Consider the following 15,665-nt stretch of genomic DNA (forward strand, 5'->3'; position numbering starts at 1 on the left):
TGATTTTAGGTGACGGCCTGCCACCAATGTTGTACTTCACTCTACGACGGTGACGCGTGCTAATTAAGTTTCAAGATGCTGACAGTGATGTGTCCTAATTGTCGCCATCGGTTCCCGGCGACCGGTTGCTGCGATCCGAGAGCAACGGAAAAGGACAATAACTTCGAGGAAACGTCAGCTTACTACGGCGGTATGTTGGTGCCCAGAGGATATACCAGCGGTGGTGGTTGTGTGATAAATGCACCAACGATCATTCACGGGCCAGCTATTATCCAGTCAGACGGACGTCATTGCGGTTCCGTCACAAGAATCGTTGACGCCGAAACGATTGACTCGGCGAAAGGTCCGACGTGTGATAACAATAAGCCGATGAAGAATTCGACTTGTAATTCATCGGAGAGGTTAACGAAGTGTCCACGATCTGATCTGTCTGATGATCAGAAGAAAATGCAAATGGAAGATCGTCAGTCACCTTCGATATGTCGTATAACGACTACTTGCGATCTGACAGGTGGTAGCGTGACCATATCAACGCCCAGTATACAATCAGGAGGTTGTTTCATTCAAAGCACAAATTCTTGCGTCCTAGTACAGACACCGCACGTCGAAATTCGTCCAAAATTATCAGGCGGGGGGTGTCTTGTTCAAACGAAAATGTCGACGGACGATCAGGATGACAGTTTAGTTGCGAAGTCGACGATGGACGAACAAATCGACAATACCAGATGTGCCTTCTCCAATCTCGAAAATATTTATTCGAATAGAATGACTCTGATACCACCAAGTGGATGTCAAGAATTGCCAGGTATCAGAAGGAGTTCTTCGTCGAAGGTTTGTTCGGAAAAACGACCGATCGACGAAGATTTCGATAGACCACGTTATAATTTTTGCGAGGGTGATTCTGGATTTTCTAGTATCAAAGTAACGCACAAGCAAGATTCCCGAACACACGACAGGTTTCACGGTAAAGAAGAACAACTACCACCGAGACAGCAGCCAACAACAAGACATCGAGATACCTTTCAAGATCCGCTCTTCTGTTCGCGTCCGCAGTCCGGTTATATGGAAAAGAAGTCTGATTGCTCACACAACGACGTTCGAAATCTTTGTCAAGGGAACGTAATGATGGTTAATAATGGGTTGCAATTTAATCCGTCCATAGGAGATTTTTCAAAGAAATCAAATGATCATGAATCTCTTCTTCAACCTTCTAGCGGTGTTCAGATTCAAGTAAACGCTACTGTTCAATTACCAGCAAATTTAGGTCAATGTTTTGTGAATATAACGGCAACTAGAACGAATTCCAACTGTTCTGAACGTTCCGCGAGTATCGGAAACTGTAACAATTTCAACGGTGGTGGTATCGTTGAGTCAGAGGACGGCTGTGTTAGAAACGATTCCGTCATGAAAGATTGCGACAATGGGAGTACTTATAATAATACCGAAAGAAGAGAGGAAGCACCAACTACACCTGTTTCCTGGGTTATCCCTTGGGGTTTTGATACCTACTTGATAGATAAGGATAGAGCGAAATTATTGGAGGTGAAAAAAATTCTTCAAACTTGCGGATGGTATCATGAGGGTCTAAGTTGGCAACAAAGTGAGAGTCTTCTTAAGAACGCTGCTGTTGGCAAGTGGTTGATGAGAGATAGCTCCGACAGCAGATACACCTTTGCTGTTTCTGTGCAAACTGAAAGGGGTCCAACATCCGTTAGAGTACACTATTTTCTTAGACGCTTTAGGCTAGATGCAGAACCAAGATTCGCTCTTGCCATGCCGCTCTTCGATTGTCCTATCAAAATGTTAGAACATTACGTTGAGTATTCGAAAAGAATGGATGAGCATAGAAGAGAGGTTTGGGTCGATTTTAGCGGTCAACTTTACAGTCAAATCTACCTCACGAAACCTTTGGTCAAAGAAGTTAGATCCCTTTCTCACTTGGCAAGATTGACCGTCAACAGAAGCAAGTTACCTACCGAAAATCTGCCACCAATTATTAAAAATTATCTCGCGGAGTATCCGTACACGCTTTGAGTATACGGTTTCGTTGCCTCTCTTCCACTTTTCTTATGAACTAAACACGCGAGACATCTATTTTTTATATTAATTCCAAATATTCAGCCGTTTGTTCAGAATTTATCCATCGTATTAATAATATTGTTGATGGGAACTATCGTTCAGTGATTGTTTTTCTTTTGTTTCTTTTTGTTCAGTTTTTTTTTTTTTTTTTTTTTTTTTTTTTTTTTTTTACACAACGGACTCGATAAATTTTGTATAATTTTTTTAGGGAATATCACATCTGATAGTATCTGGTAATATATGGTATTTGAAATAATATGTATTGTTCGAAATTTATGAATTCCGAGCATTTGGCCAATGGGAAAAGATGAGGTGAAACGATAGTTGTATAAGAAATAAAGCACGAATAGATATCAGATCGATATGAAAAATGATACTTCACATTACATTGAATTTTCAAGATTTTTCTTACACCAATTCATCGAGCAATAGCTATATGTAGTAAACGAAAATTATTTTCTAATAAAAATTCTGATATATGTGTGTAAAGAGAAAGAGAGTATCATTTTCTGATCAATATACATAGATTTACGTAACGCCTCATTTTTATTTCTAAGATTGGGGCAGTATGAACAACGAGAGCAATGATACTTTTTTTAAGATGTACTATGAGAAGCAAACTCTTCAACTTGATCAGGAATGCGTGTTGACGTTGTTCGATTGAATTATTAGTGCACGGATTCTGAAATTATGTCCTTAGTAACTTTTTATTATTATAACTTAAATGTGTGTTCGCGAAAGACATATTGCGCTATACTGATAAGTTGAATGAATTTCGCTTTGGTACTGTTCTAACATTCTGAAGGATTGTAATCCCACTTTTCCGAGTATTTATTTTAGGGACTGAAATATTTTAACCTATATATATGACGTATAATATTGTCTAAAGTCATTGTGTGGATTAATTTCCACATTTCCTCCTAACGTAATACGCTTAGAGTTAAATCGCCGCGCTAGACTTATGCTAATATGTTGTTAATTTGCCCGTTTTTGTCGGCAAAAATCTTTTCAACGAAAGTCGAAGCGACTGAATTAAACAAATTTCTCTGATTATTCGAATATATTCATCTGCCATACAGCATTATGAATATTTAAAATAAATTAAAATTTCTAAAGGATCGTTCGCAGCGCCAGAAATATATAATGTCGAATTAAAAATAACATAAGAGTATAAGCAACTTAAATATAATAACAACAACAACAATAATAATAATAATAATAATAATAATAATAATAATAATAATAATAATAATAATAAAATTATTAATAATAATAAAAATAAAAATATAATAATAAAAAAATAATAATAAAAATAGTAATAGTAATAAAATAGTCATTATAGTTATATCGAAAGTCATCATATGGAATTAGTTTAACATATTGAAATTTTTTTATCATCAATCAAACGGCATGAAAGTATTGTTTAGCAAAGGATCTTCATGTCCTTTTTAGGATGATTCATATTATTGATAACAAATCAAATTTGAGATGAATTACTCGTTAGAAGAAAAAAAATAATAATAAACAAATTATGGCGCTGCCATATGAAATTCCTAATAACGTTGACCAATGTATAGGTCATAGTATAATGAAAAGTATTTAATGTAAAGTCATATTGAAATTCTTGTTATTTTTGTTTACAGTGTCGATCGTAAATAAAATCACATAAATACATAATAGTCAGAACTTTTGATGACCAGCATCCAAAACGATGTGATAATAATCCGTTGCCAGAAAATAATAGATGTGTAGTAGTTTTATTGTCAATAGTAAATATTGCGTACGCATTATATTATATACAAGCAAAAGCTATTGTAACAGACTGCTCTGCGGGTATTTTCGACTGATTCAATAGAAAATAAAAGGAGGTTTTAGATAATTTGTGCTTGAACAATTTTCTTTGGTAATTTTATCATTATTTTCTGCGTTCTCTTCTGTTACAACGTTTCGTTTCTTTTTTTTTTTTTTTTTTTTTTTTTTGTTTAGAATAAGATCGTTGTAAAAACCTCGCTTCTTTACGATTCTATAATTAACCGTATAATGTGTGGTAAAAATAAATTATACGTGCGATATATAAATGTAATTGAAAATAGATTACCTTTTAGATAGGTCTATATGTAACATTATTTCGAATGAGTAAAAAAAGAAAAAATACACGTACGTTTCTTTTTTACATTTACGTTTCAAATTGAAATTAGTCAATTCTAGGAAACAATTATTTAAGTTATTTCTTCATACTTACACGATATTAAATTTAATACAGTAGAGTGCCCATTATCAACAGTCAAATGTGAATTAATATCGTGATCCTATGCTATCATCGATACAACTTATGTACTTTATAATAAAACAATTTCTTAAAAACACCACGTGTTTGTCTGTACTTTTATATACTTATGAGTACGAATATATACGATATTATATGTTAATATATATACATATATATATATATATATATACACATATATATATATATACATATATATATATATATATATATATACATATATATATGTATATATATATAACAATCTCCTAATAAAATAATTATGAAAATTCATTTAGATTATTAATGTTCTTGAGTTATTCATACCTCTTTTTTTATCCTTCGTTAACAAGATTAATTGGTACTCTACTCTATTATATTTAATGAAACAAACATCTTATGATATTAATAATTTTATCCATTAGTTCGTCAGCGTCCATTGTGTCTACTTTATATGTATGTATATGTATTTTGGCTATTTTATATTATAAGTATTTTATCAGATATATACCTATTGAAAAATATAGAAAACAAAACAATAACAATCTGGACTATGATCGTATTAACTATAGATTTAAGTCGAATATTTGAATCTTTTTCTTACGATATATAAATACATACATTCATACGTATGGACGTATATGAACAATTTTCTAAGAAATAAATATAAACTTTTTATATATTTATTACTTGACGATAACAATCGATTCTATTGCATGCAAGAGTTAATATTGCGTGCATACTGTGAATGCAGTATATATAGTAACCTTATACATCTAGTACATTAAATACATGTGTATATCAGGTACTTGTTAGAATGATATGTAAGTATATATGTAACTGAAATTTTTAACGGTATTCCGAACAAAATATTTATAATAGAAAAATAAGATTAAAAATACTCAATTGCCAATTGTCGTTTTTATGTTTTATTTAAAATAAGAATATTCTATATTATTTTTCCAACATTTTCTATTCCTTCACCTCTTAAAATGTTAAAAGGATATAAAATATACCTCTAAATCGATCATTTAGAGACTTTATGTATCAATTCTGCCAACTTTGAGAGTCCCTACACATAATAAAAAAATTATTATTATTAATATTTCTTACCTTTTGAAATTGTGCCTGAACAAATCATAGAAAAAAAAACTGACCCTTTCAATTTCCTCTTCAGTTCCATAGCTATAAGATAAACGTATGTGTTGATCCGGCTTATTAAAGTCATAATTAAATACATTTCCAGGAATTACGAAAATACCATTGGACATACACTTGTCTTTTACAAAATTTGATGCATCATTAATTCTGATTAGTTTGAGCCATATAAAAAAACCACCTTTAGGCTCTGTCCATTCGACCAATCCTAATTAAAAATTATAAGTTATAAGTTATATTAAAAGTTATAAACATTTATAATTAAATCCGATAAGGATTATTCGTGATGTTTTTTGTACTAAGATAAAGTGGTCTCAAGTACCTGTAAGATGTTTTTCAATTCCTTTTAGCATAATGTTCCGTCTTGCTAGATAAAAATCTTGAATACTCTTTAAATGTTGATTGAATCGTTCCTGACCCCACAAATCAAGTAATTTAAACAAAAATATCTGAGAAATAAAGAGATTGTTAACAATTTTCACATAATACTTTTTATTATTATCATTATAATAATAGTTGGAAGTGTTTTATTTACCTGTGATAATGATGAGGCTTGTAAAACGCTATTTTCTATATGCATCATTAACATCTTCAATAGTTCAGTATTAGCCGTGACACAACCTAATCGCATACCTGCGCTAATAATTTTACTAAAAGAATCCAATCTTATTACACGTCCGTCGATATCCAATGAAAAAAAAGACGTAGGTTGTTCATTTAAAAAATTAATAAAATAATACGCGTCGTCTTCTATAATAAGGAAATTGTATTTCTGTGCCAATTCATATACTTGTTTCCTACGGCTCTCAGATAATATAGTTCCCGTTGGATTTGCACCAGTAGGATTGATGTATATTAACTAAATAATAATTTTTATAAGTTTGACGAGAAACGCATAAGATACAATTTAAAAAAAAATTATTCTATAGTTTTTTTTATAGATTTTTTTATAGATTTTTTTATAGATTTGATTAATTTTATTTTATTTACCTTCGGTAATAGCCTTCCATCACGTAATCTTTCTTCGTATACTTTAATTATTTCCTCAGGAATAATACCATCAGCATCCTGGTTAATTTCTATGAAATCAACATTCAAGGATGCTAACTGTAACGAGATACATCAAAATATTTCCATCAAAGGATTTCTTATAACTCGTTAAGAAAAAAAAAAAAAAGAAATCATAACATTAATATAAATTATTATTTAATTCTAGCCAAGGTAGAAATATTTCTTACAATTCATCTTCGTCTTAAATGTAAAGAAAAGTAGATTGTAAATGTAATGTATCAGTTGATTATGGACTAACAGCAAATGTTTACTGTTCGTAAAGATAACGGTTATCTTTTAAAATAATGCAATGTAAAGATTGCCTGAGATGATAAAATATTATACTTAAAACAAAAACAAAAAAATGTTATCGTATCGATATATTTTATTAAGATAATAACGTTTAATTAAATAAATAACGTAAAATTATTTAAAAATGATTTACAATATTGTTTTCATTTTTATGAATAATAAATAAATATATATATATAAATAATATTATAATTATTAATTTAAATGTAGTTAAAAATTTTCATCTACTCACTGTATTGATAGTAGCTGTATACGTTGGTGATTGAACCATAATTGGATCACCTTCATCAATAAACATCTCATAAATTTTGGTACAAGCATCTTGTGAACCACAAGTAAATATTACGTCCCAATTTGTTTGTTTAGGTTTATGCCACTTGTATTGAAATTCTCGGAACTTTTTTATCAAGGGCAAATATCTACGAAAAAACGTTGCGATAAAATAAAAAATATTATATAATTGTAAAATAAAAAATATCATTTTTTAATTCTTTACCCGACAGCAGGTCCATATTGAAATGCTAATGCTAAATCTTGACCTTCAAGTTTCGAATTTGTTCCATCTTTGTAAATCACGTCCAATTCTTTAAAAGGATAAGTATCGGTATTTGGCATTCCACCAGCAAAATTTACTGCATTTGGATTATTACTATTTAAGTAAATCTCAGCTAAAATTTATAATAAAATATATCATGTTAGTGAAATTTTTATAATAATTATAATTGAGCGAGATGAAAATTTATAAAAAATAAAATATTTTTCAAATCTTACTTATTTGCCGAATAAGATTTCCTCTTCTTCTAAGAGCGATTTTTGAAAAAAATGTTGAATAATTCACCGTCATATTTCTTGTACTTTTTAAATCGATCGATATTGTATTAATGTTTTCTTATGAAATGTAAAACAACGACTGAGCAAGCAATTCAACGCTAATTCAAAAGTTCAAACTGATAAAGGGATCATATAAGGATAAACAAACAAAATAACTAAATTACTTATATGCGCTTGGGAAGTTATCTACTCTATTGAACTTATAAAAGTCACGTCGATAATATTACACGTTTGATAATAATTCAAACAATGTATTATAAATGTGTTTTCATGCATATATATATATATATATATATATATATATATATCTTATTATGTAATATAAGATATATATATATATATATATATATATATATAATAAGATATAATAATGAAAATAAGTACGTTAATAATATATTCCATAGAATGTAGAAAGTAAATAAAAAATTAATATTTTTTCACTTTAGAAAACAAAAATTATTTATTTATATGATATTTCATAAAAATATAAAAATATGAAATAAACCGTAAAATTTTCGGTAAATCGATTTTATTCGATGAGACAATTATTTATAATTGAATTATTATAAAATATAAAAAAGAAAAAGATAGAGAGCATAAAGGAGAAGATGAAATTTTGTACGTCTAAGGGATTATGTGATTATTGTGATTTATTTTTAGGAAATTATATGGAATATATTTAAATAACTTAACTCTTAAATATATAAAATCCATTTGTTTCATTTAAGTTTCATTCAGTTTAATATATTTATTTTAAGATAGACAAGAATGTGCTTCTAATAGTTTCTCTAATTTAAACTGTGATACATTAGGCCGTAGTTTAATGAATTCAACGAAACTATTTGCAATTTGCTTATTACATATACATAGAATATCTTTTATGTGGTCAGTAGTATATATTTCTAACATTTCCACCCAATATCTTTCTAAATAGTCAATAAGTTCAATAGTTATGTCATCTAGATAAGTTCTAAATTCATCTTGTTCAGCTGCAAAATTTGATAATATCTCAATATGAAATTAATATATGATAATATCTTAAATTACTAATATTATCATACAAATACCTGATTTAAGTTTGCAGATGATGTTTATTATAATACTATTTATTTCTGGTATAATACATGTTTTAGTTTTTTGAATGTATAATATTATTTCAATACATTCCTGAATACACAATGCAGAATTTTCATCAATTGGAATCAAATTACTTTTATGTTTATATGGTTGTAATATCTTAAATATAATTTCCATTAATTTCATAATGTCTTTATTGTTTTTATTGTTTGCTGTTATCTGTTGAAATTTCACTACAGTGGACAATACGGTGAGCCATTTTTCTATTATTTTTAATTCTGCTTCTGAGAAATGAGATTTTTGTTGTGGAATAACTTGCATAAAACACTCTAGAAGTGCAGAAACCAGTTTTTCTGTGTTAAATAATTCTAACAGAAAGTTGGTATCGCTTAGTTGTGAAATTGAAAGAAGTAAATTTAAAGTTGTAACGAGTAGATCATCTACAACATTTATAAATAAAATTTACAATTGCTATAATATATAGTTTATAATATAAGGACAGTATAATACTTACTATTGGTAGAACTATTTAATACAAAAATCACAACGTCACTAAAAAAATCACATTCTTTAATATTTTTTACCCATTGGGATTCAGGATTTCTTTGAATATCCCAAACCACTGCTTGTAATAACCTAAAAATTTGAAGTAAAGATTCTGTATCATCTGATAAAAGATTATTCCAGATTGTTTTGACAAGTTGCTTATTATTTCCCATTGATTTTAATATACTTGTTTGACAACTCATGTTCCCAATAATACCAAGTAATATCTCCTAAAAATAAGTAGTTTTCTCGGATTGATCAAAAATGGCCTATATACTTATAATGTACAATATATACTTTCTCTATTGTTTTTAAGACAATGTATATGTTTTTAATAAAAATAAAATTGGTAAATCATACTGTTAATCTAGATACAGTAGAAGTTTCCAAGGAAGCTTCAACTATTTTCAAAAAGTCATTTTCATATAAATACATGGCTATGTCCTTTTCAGCTGTCATATCCCATAATATACACAAATCATTTTCTAATTCCTGAGTCCAACCAACATCTTGTACCTAAATAATCAATGATATAGCATTATTTGTACAAAGATTTAATATATAGATGTCATTGATTTAAAAATACCTTTGATAAAGATATAAGCGTATTAATTATCCATTTTGCACTATAAACAGTATCTCCTATGCTATCGCCTCTCATTGTACCTAATTCTTTATTGTCAAACTGGCCCGAATCTAGCATAACCGAATAATTGACAGAATCCGAATCTGATACATTTTCAGAGGAATTGTCTTCATTCATATTTGTCAATATTATTTTAATAGTTTCACAAGATAAATTTGAAGTCGACAACTTTTTATTAATCACTAATCTTTCAAGTCAATGTATATCAAAGAGCGGATTTTCTTGTATCAGAATTGTTCTGAAGTTCCTTGCTTACAGCGCCATTGAAAATTACATTTTTTTCATAAGAATCTGATCAGAAAGTTATAATTGAAGTTATAAAAAAAATCAAATAAGAAATACAATAAAAAAATTATATGTATATATCCATGTCGATTTTTGTTTTGTACAGTATGATGTCCAATAGTTTAACACGTTCCGTGCCAGTCTGATTTTTGGACATTTCGTATAGATCACTTTCCGATTAAATTGTTTTGCTTCCAACGCATACCTTTACAATCTGTACTATAATACAAAGACTATAATTATAAAAAAAAAAAAAAAGGGTGTAAAGTTTAAGATGCAGAAGACAACAAAGCAATAAATTTAATTTTCAAGAAATTATTTTAATAAATACATAGTTTTATTCTTTTTAAAATGAGAATTTCAAATGGCTACGGAAAGTTCAATGTAGAATGCATACGTACTTTTACACGATACGAAACGTGTTAATGGAAATTTTGATGTAATATCGTTGGTCAACTTGTCAAATTAAGAAATTCGATAGATCATTATATGTAATGAAATTATATTATCAGTTACATCGGGAAAAAGCCGAAAATATTGCGATATAAACAATATTTTTTTTGCTTGATAGAAAATTTTATTTGTTATGCACATGCGCGACAATTCTTTCAATAAAATAATAAAATGGAATGCTAACTTCCATGCTATAACACATTATTTAGAGGTTAAAAAGCAATCGCAAACTTATTAATTTAATATATTCCTAAAAATCTAAGACAATTTTTAATAGATTCTTAAATATTTTAAACAATATGTTATATGCTAATCTTATATGTGTTTACAATGATTGTAGTTTCATATTTAACCACTTGCGTATAACACCTTGCGCACAACGAAATAAGTGCGTGTCTAAAGGAATCGGAGACCATCGCGAAAGAGACGTGATTAGCACTTTAAAATTGTGATTTTTATTCACAAAAGATAAAAATTTATATGACTATTTATAAAATAAGATTATCGCAATTTGCGAAGGTAAATCGTTTCAACTGTAACATTATACGCAGACGTTTTTATCGCAAGTTTGAAAATGTCATTTTAAAAATATCACTTGTATAACGTATGTTTTCGATAATAGCGCGCTGAGATCTAATTTTCTTTAGAAGATGAACATGTTATAAATTTCTGCTTGTTAGACCATTAAGTTTTTGTAACGTGACGCTCGTAGCCTACCCAAAGGTAGCCTGCGAGATTGGTTGAGATGTCGGTATAAAAATAATTTTTTTTGTTTCACTTCATCGGTAATCCTCCCACTTATAAGAACTCATAATATAGTAAACAAATAGGCGATAGATGATCACCTTAAATTTGATTTATACATTTCAGTTCAGTATCAACCCAGATCTCATTTCATTACTACATCACAGCTTGTAATTAATTCCAGTTATAAATCAATTGTACCATATTCGTCTATTCAATATTAGTTTTCATGTACAAAAGACTGCAAATTATCAAAATTTCATCAGTGATTTAAAATAAACATCGTTGATGACGAACTAGGATAATAGAGAAAATATGACGATCAGTGATTTTGAGATTAAACGGAAGTATTTGAATATGTGTATTTAAATTACATACAATAGTGTTATAATTTGAACAATTGAACAATCGAAACGGAAATTGAACTGAAATGTATGAATCGACCTTAAGTCTTTCGGGTTGGTGGATTAGTAATTTACTAGGTCAAGGGTAAACGAGTTATATTGAGAGCACTGAAGAAATATTTTAAGAGCGAAGATTCAATAACGTTTAATTGTTAATTCAATTGAGAAATATTATTTTTGTCAATTTCAGTTTTTTTTTTTTGCATTGCAGAAAGATGCCCGATAAACTTACTATCGATGACGTACGTACCTTAAATTACATATGTTGTATATGAAGTTTATTAATGGATTATGTTATAGTTTTTATCATTTACAGTTTCCTGTTTTAAAGTCAAAACATGTTTATATCAAGGATACAAAAGCTACGATAAATATTATTAATATTATGCTGCGTGATGGAGCAGACCATCTACAGGTACATTTATGAAATTATTTTCTTTTATAATAACAGATTTAAAATTTACATTGAGTACATCCATAAATTCAAATTTATAAATGTTTGACAGATTGTCACAGATTTTGATTTAACATTGACCAAACAACATGTTGATGGAAAATTGGTGCTTAGCAGCTTTGGTAATTTATATTTTATATGCATATACATATCATCCTACATATATTTAAACATATAAGATTTATATATCCTGTTTTATATAAGATTTCATTACAAATGTTTGATATTTTAATTTTTGTATAAATGTCATTTATATTAACGTATATTGTATTGCTTGTATTCATATTTTAAATTTTAGGTTTATTTGGAAAATGTAATCAATTACCATCTGCGTATATGAATGAGTCTAGACGATTATATCACAAATACAGACCTATAGAAATTGATCCAGATTTACCTTTAAAAGAAAAAATAGAAGCTATGAGCGATTGGATGATAGCTGCTGAAAAATTGTTAAAAGGAATAGAATTTGATCCAAAAGAATTGTCTGAAGTTGCAGAAAAATATGGTACACCTTTACGTGATGGTACCAAAGAACTTTTGGAAAAGTTATATGAGGCTAACATACCAGTTCTTGTATTTAGTGCTGGTTTAGGAGATGTTGTAGAAGCTGTTTTAAAATGTCATAAAGTTTTCTTTAATAATGTTAAAATTATATCGAATTTTCTTAAATATAATGGTAACAAAATAGATGGATTCAAAAACAAAAAATTAATACATGTTTTTAATAAAAATGAACATGCTCTTGAGCAAGAATATTTTAAAGTTATTGAAGGAAGACGACATGTATTACTAATGGGTGATACAACTGGAGATGCAAGTATGGTTAATGGTATGGATGACACAATAGCAGTATTAAAAATTGGATTTTTGTATGACAAAGTAAGATCCTCTTTGATTAATTTATTCTTTAAATAAATTTAGAAATTTGGAAATATTTTAATATTGTTTTATAGGCAGAAGAAAATCTGGCTAATTATATGAAGGAGTTCGATATCGTATTAGTGGATGATCAAACAATGCAAGTGGCAACAGAAATATTAAGAACTATATTAAAATAATTATATTAAGATTTAGAAATTATTTATAATTTTTTTTTCTTGCAATGAACAAGAGTTTACATAAAAACAGTGTACAAAAGTTTTTGTATTGAGTATGTTCCACGCAGGGTGTGAAGCCCAAGTATTCACTTATTAAATACTTTATTATATATATTTTAATGTATTTACGTTTAACTAAAAATTTTATAAACTTGAAAATAATTAATTATCATTATTCTGTCGCATTGACTTACCAGTTGACAAAAATCATGCTGTCTTCATAAATTAAAGATATTGACATTTTGATGAACTTTTAGTCTTATTGCTTTGGAGTTTCATGCGACTTTTTTTATTGCGTGTAAAATGTTATATTTTAAATTAAGTTCTATGTAAGTTTTAATTTGGTATAAAAAAAATTGTTCAATATTTGAGAATTAATAGTTTTTTAAATTTATCTTAAATGGTTTTTACTCTTTGATACTGTATTTTTACATTTTAATTGATCATTTCATAAAGAATTTAAAAAATGTTAAAAATACATTAAAAAAAGTACTTACAAATCCATGTGTAATAAACATACACACGCATTCATTCATTAGTTCTATATTTTTCAATTTTTCTATTTTTCAATTTTTCTATTTAATATAATTTGAAAAGCAGCCATTTTATGATAACCTTTGAAACATTAAATTAATGAAAAGGTAGAACAAATTTTTGTAAAACGAAATTTGTTACTAAATATTTATATTTGTATTAAATCACTATACGTATATTTTTATATCATTAAATCACTAATTCACAGCTTCATATTCCCATTTAAACAAAAACTTAGCGGTATTACATATTAAGCTGTCATAAAATATTAAAATTATATTTTCATGTCCATCTTAGCCATATTTTTCTGGACAGCAAATCTTCATACTATATATTGGTGTATGAAATAGATTATTTACCTGTTCTTTGACTTATCATTAATGTAAAAGATGATTTAACAAATCTATTCAATTTATAGTCAAGCCTAGGTGTTCCATTGATCACTTTATGTAGATACACATATTTTTGTAATTGTTTGATTTGTCTTGAAGCTAAAAGATATTCTATAAAATGTGTATTATGTAAATCTAGATCTCAAATTCAACAATAGAAAAATAATCACCGCAACCATATGTATTTTCTTGATATTACGAAATTTAATTTATATAGTTCTTCGTGAATGTTAATTTGCAGCTACCTTATATAATGCAGAGTATTAAAATAACTATAGTTGCAGTAACAAGTTTGAGACAATAAACCATTAATAAAAGTTAAAGATATAATAACTATTATATCGATTTCAGTTTTATCTTTGTTAGAGGAAGCATTAACAATGTGGATGCAATGCAATGTGCAATTGTATGAATTTTGTAATGCTTCATTACATAATAGTGTAATCATCAATATTCTTATGAAATATAAGAAAAAAAATGCACCCAAGATTTCAAGTTAATAAAATGATTAAAATGCTTACAAGTCAAGTTCATTATGAAAATATAGATTCCATCGATGTTCTGCACCTTTACACTTATAATTTACTAGATCACATTATGCATTTCATATTTAGAGAACTAATTCTTCAGAAGCCTAACAATCAATCCTGATTAAAAGTCTGATTATGCTTGAATAAGAATGAAATACAAATGAGTTACTGCATACTTCTCAACAATTGGGGATTATGCAACAAATTAAAAGTAAATTAGAATCTATAAAATTTATGCTTACATTTTTCTCAAAATTAAGTTATTTATATGTGAATACTCCTTAAGAAAAATTGCAATTACATAAGATGTAATGAAAAAATAAAGATAACATTTGAAAAAAAAAAAAGATATTATTAATTAATAATATTTATTATATAGTCCCCTATTGTTTATGTTTACCACAATTGTATACACTTTCCTACCATGTTTCGACTACTTTAACATGACGTAGATCTATGTCTACATAATTAAATTGTATTTCCATATTACTTATATGCTTGATTTGAATTTACTCAGGCCAAAAAAAATAATAAGAATATATTATATTCCTACAAAATAATACATACATGATAATTTATGAGAGATCATGTTGGTATTACACTTCTATTAGAGGAATAAAACATCTTCCTTTTTTCAGCTCAAATAGAATATTTCATTTGTAACAAGAAAGTATCATGTAAAGGATACTTGCAATTGAAATATTTCACTGTATGAATATTCTTATCAATTAGCACAGGCGCATATATATCATATACAGTAGTAAATATAATTAGCTTTTAACTCGAATAGTCTTTCCATAATCA

The 15,665-nt window shown here is 27.9% G+C and overlaps 3 protein-coding genes across 14 annotated transcripts in view; 2 read left to right on the forward strand and 1 right to left on the reverse strand.

Moving 5' to 3' along the window:
• Window positions 1–2,246, forward strand: part of LOC124946537 — an 11,667-nt gene extending 9,421 nt beyond the window's left edge. For all 5 annotated transcript variants that reach the window (XM_047487323.1, XM_047487324.1, XM_047487325.1 and 2 more), the window contains exon 2: window positions 10–2,246. In XM_047487323.1, the coding sequence (XP_047343279.1) occupies window positions 76–2,034 (1,959 nt within the window). In that variant the 5' untranslated portion in view covers window positions 10–75 and the 3' untranslated portion in view covers window positions 2,035–2,246. The remainder of the gene's footprint in view (window positions 1–9) is intronic.
• Window positions 2,247–3,820: 1,574 nt separating this feature from the next.
• Window positions 3,821–15,663, reverse strand: LOC124957833 (aromatic amino acid aminotransferase DDB_G0287711-like). The gene is made up of 12 exons (XM_047515219.1): window positions 10,652–15,663; window positions 9,906–10,469; window positions 9,680–9,835; window positions 9,288–9,549; window positions 8,764–9,213; window positions 7,362–7,533; window positions 7,098–7,284; window positions 6,494–6,610; window positions 6,039–6,362; window positions 5,826–5,952; window positions 5,503–5,711; window positions 3,821–5,417 (listed from the first exon to the last, which is right to left on the reverse strand). Exons 2-12 carry the CDS (start codon window positions 10,080–10,082, stop codon window positions 5,373–5,375), a joined length of 2,226 nt encoding a protein of 741 aa, XP_047371175.1. The 5' UTR covers window positions 10,083–10,469; window positions 10,652–15,663; the 3' UTR covers window positions 3,821–5,372.
• LOC124957834 (7-methylguanosine phosphate-specific 5'-nucleotidase) lies at window positions 10,435–13,771 on the forward strand. Of its 8 annotated transcripts, none has more exons than XM_047515224.1 (7): window positions 10,697–10,914; window positions 11,044–11,222; window positions 12,042–12,093; window positions 12,168–12,266; window positions 12,358–12,427; window positions 12,604–13,187; window positions 13,262–13,771. In XM_047515224.1, the coding sequence occupies exons 3-7, from the start codon at window positions 12,067–12,069 to the stop codon at window positions 13,364–13,366; spliced, it is 885 nt and encodes a 294-aa protein (XP_047371180.1). In that variant the 5' UTR covers window positions 10,697–10,914; window positions 11,044–11,222; window positions 12,042–12,066; the 3' UTR covers window positions 13,367–13,771. The 8 variants fall into 8 exon arrangements, with proteins under 8 accessions (XP_047371182.1, XP_047371177.1, XP_047371180.1 ...); XM_047515222.1 differs by having other exon boundaries at window positions 12,063–12,093; XM_047515226.1 differs by lacking the exon at window positions 11,044–11,222 and having other exon boundaries at window positions 10,435–10,741; window positions 12,063–12,093.
• Window positions 15,664–15,665: the final 2 nt, after the last annotated feature.

The sequence above is a fragment of the Vespa velutina genome, chromosome 2 (genome assembly GCF_912470025.1).
Source record: "Vespa velutina chromosome 2, iVesVel2.1, whole genome shotgun sequence".
Lineage (NCBI taxonomy): Eukaryota > Metazoa > Arthropoda > Insecta > Hymenoptera > Vespidae > Vespa > Vespa velutina.

Bases quoted from the DNA above. Each gene is read 5' to 3' on its own strand.
- LOC124957834 (XM_047515221.1), top strand. The intron at 12,094-12,167 runs GTACGTACCTTA...TATCATTTACAG, and splicing joins ATAAACTTACTATCGATGAC to TTTCCTGTTTTAAAGTCAAA. The intron at 12,428-12,603 runs GTAATTTATATT...TTTAAATTTTAG, and splicing joins ATTGGTGCTTAGCAGCTTTG to GTTTATTTGGAAAATGTAAT.
- LOC124957833 (XM_047515219.1), bottom strand. From the start codon at position 10,082: ATGAATGAAGACAATTCCTCTGAAAATGTATCAGATTCGGATTCTGTC. The intron at 9,214-9,287 runs GTAAGTATTATA...TAAATGTTGTAG, and splicing joins ATTAAATAGTTCTACCAATA to ATGATCTACTCGTTACAACT. The intron at 5,953-6,038 runs GTAAATAAAACA...TTTATTTCTCAG, and splicing joins AAGCCTCATCATTATCACAG to ATATTTTTGTTTAAATTACT.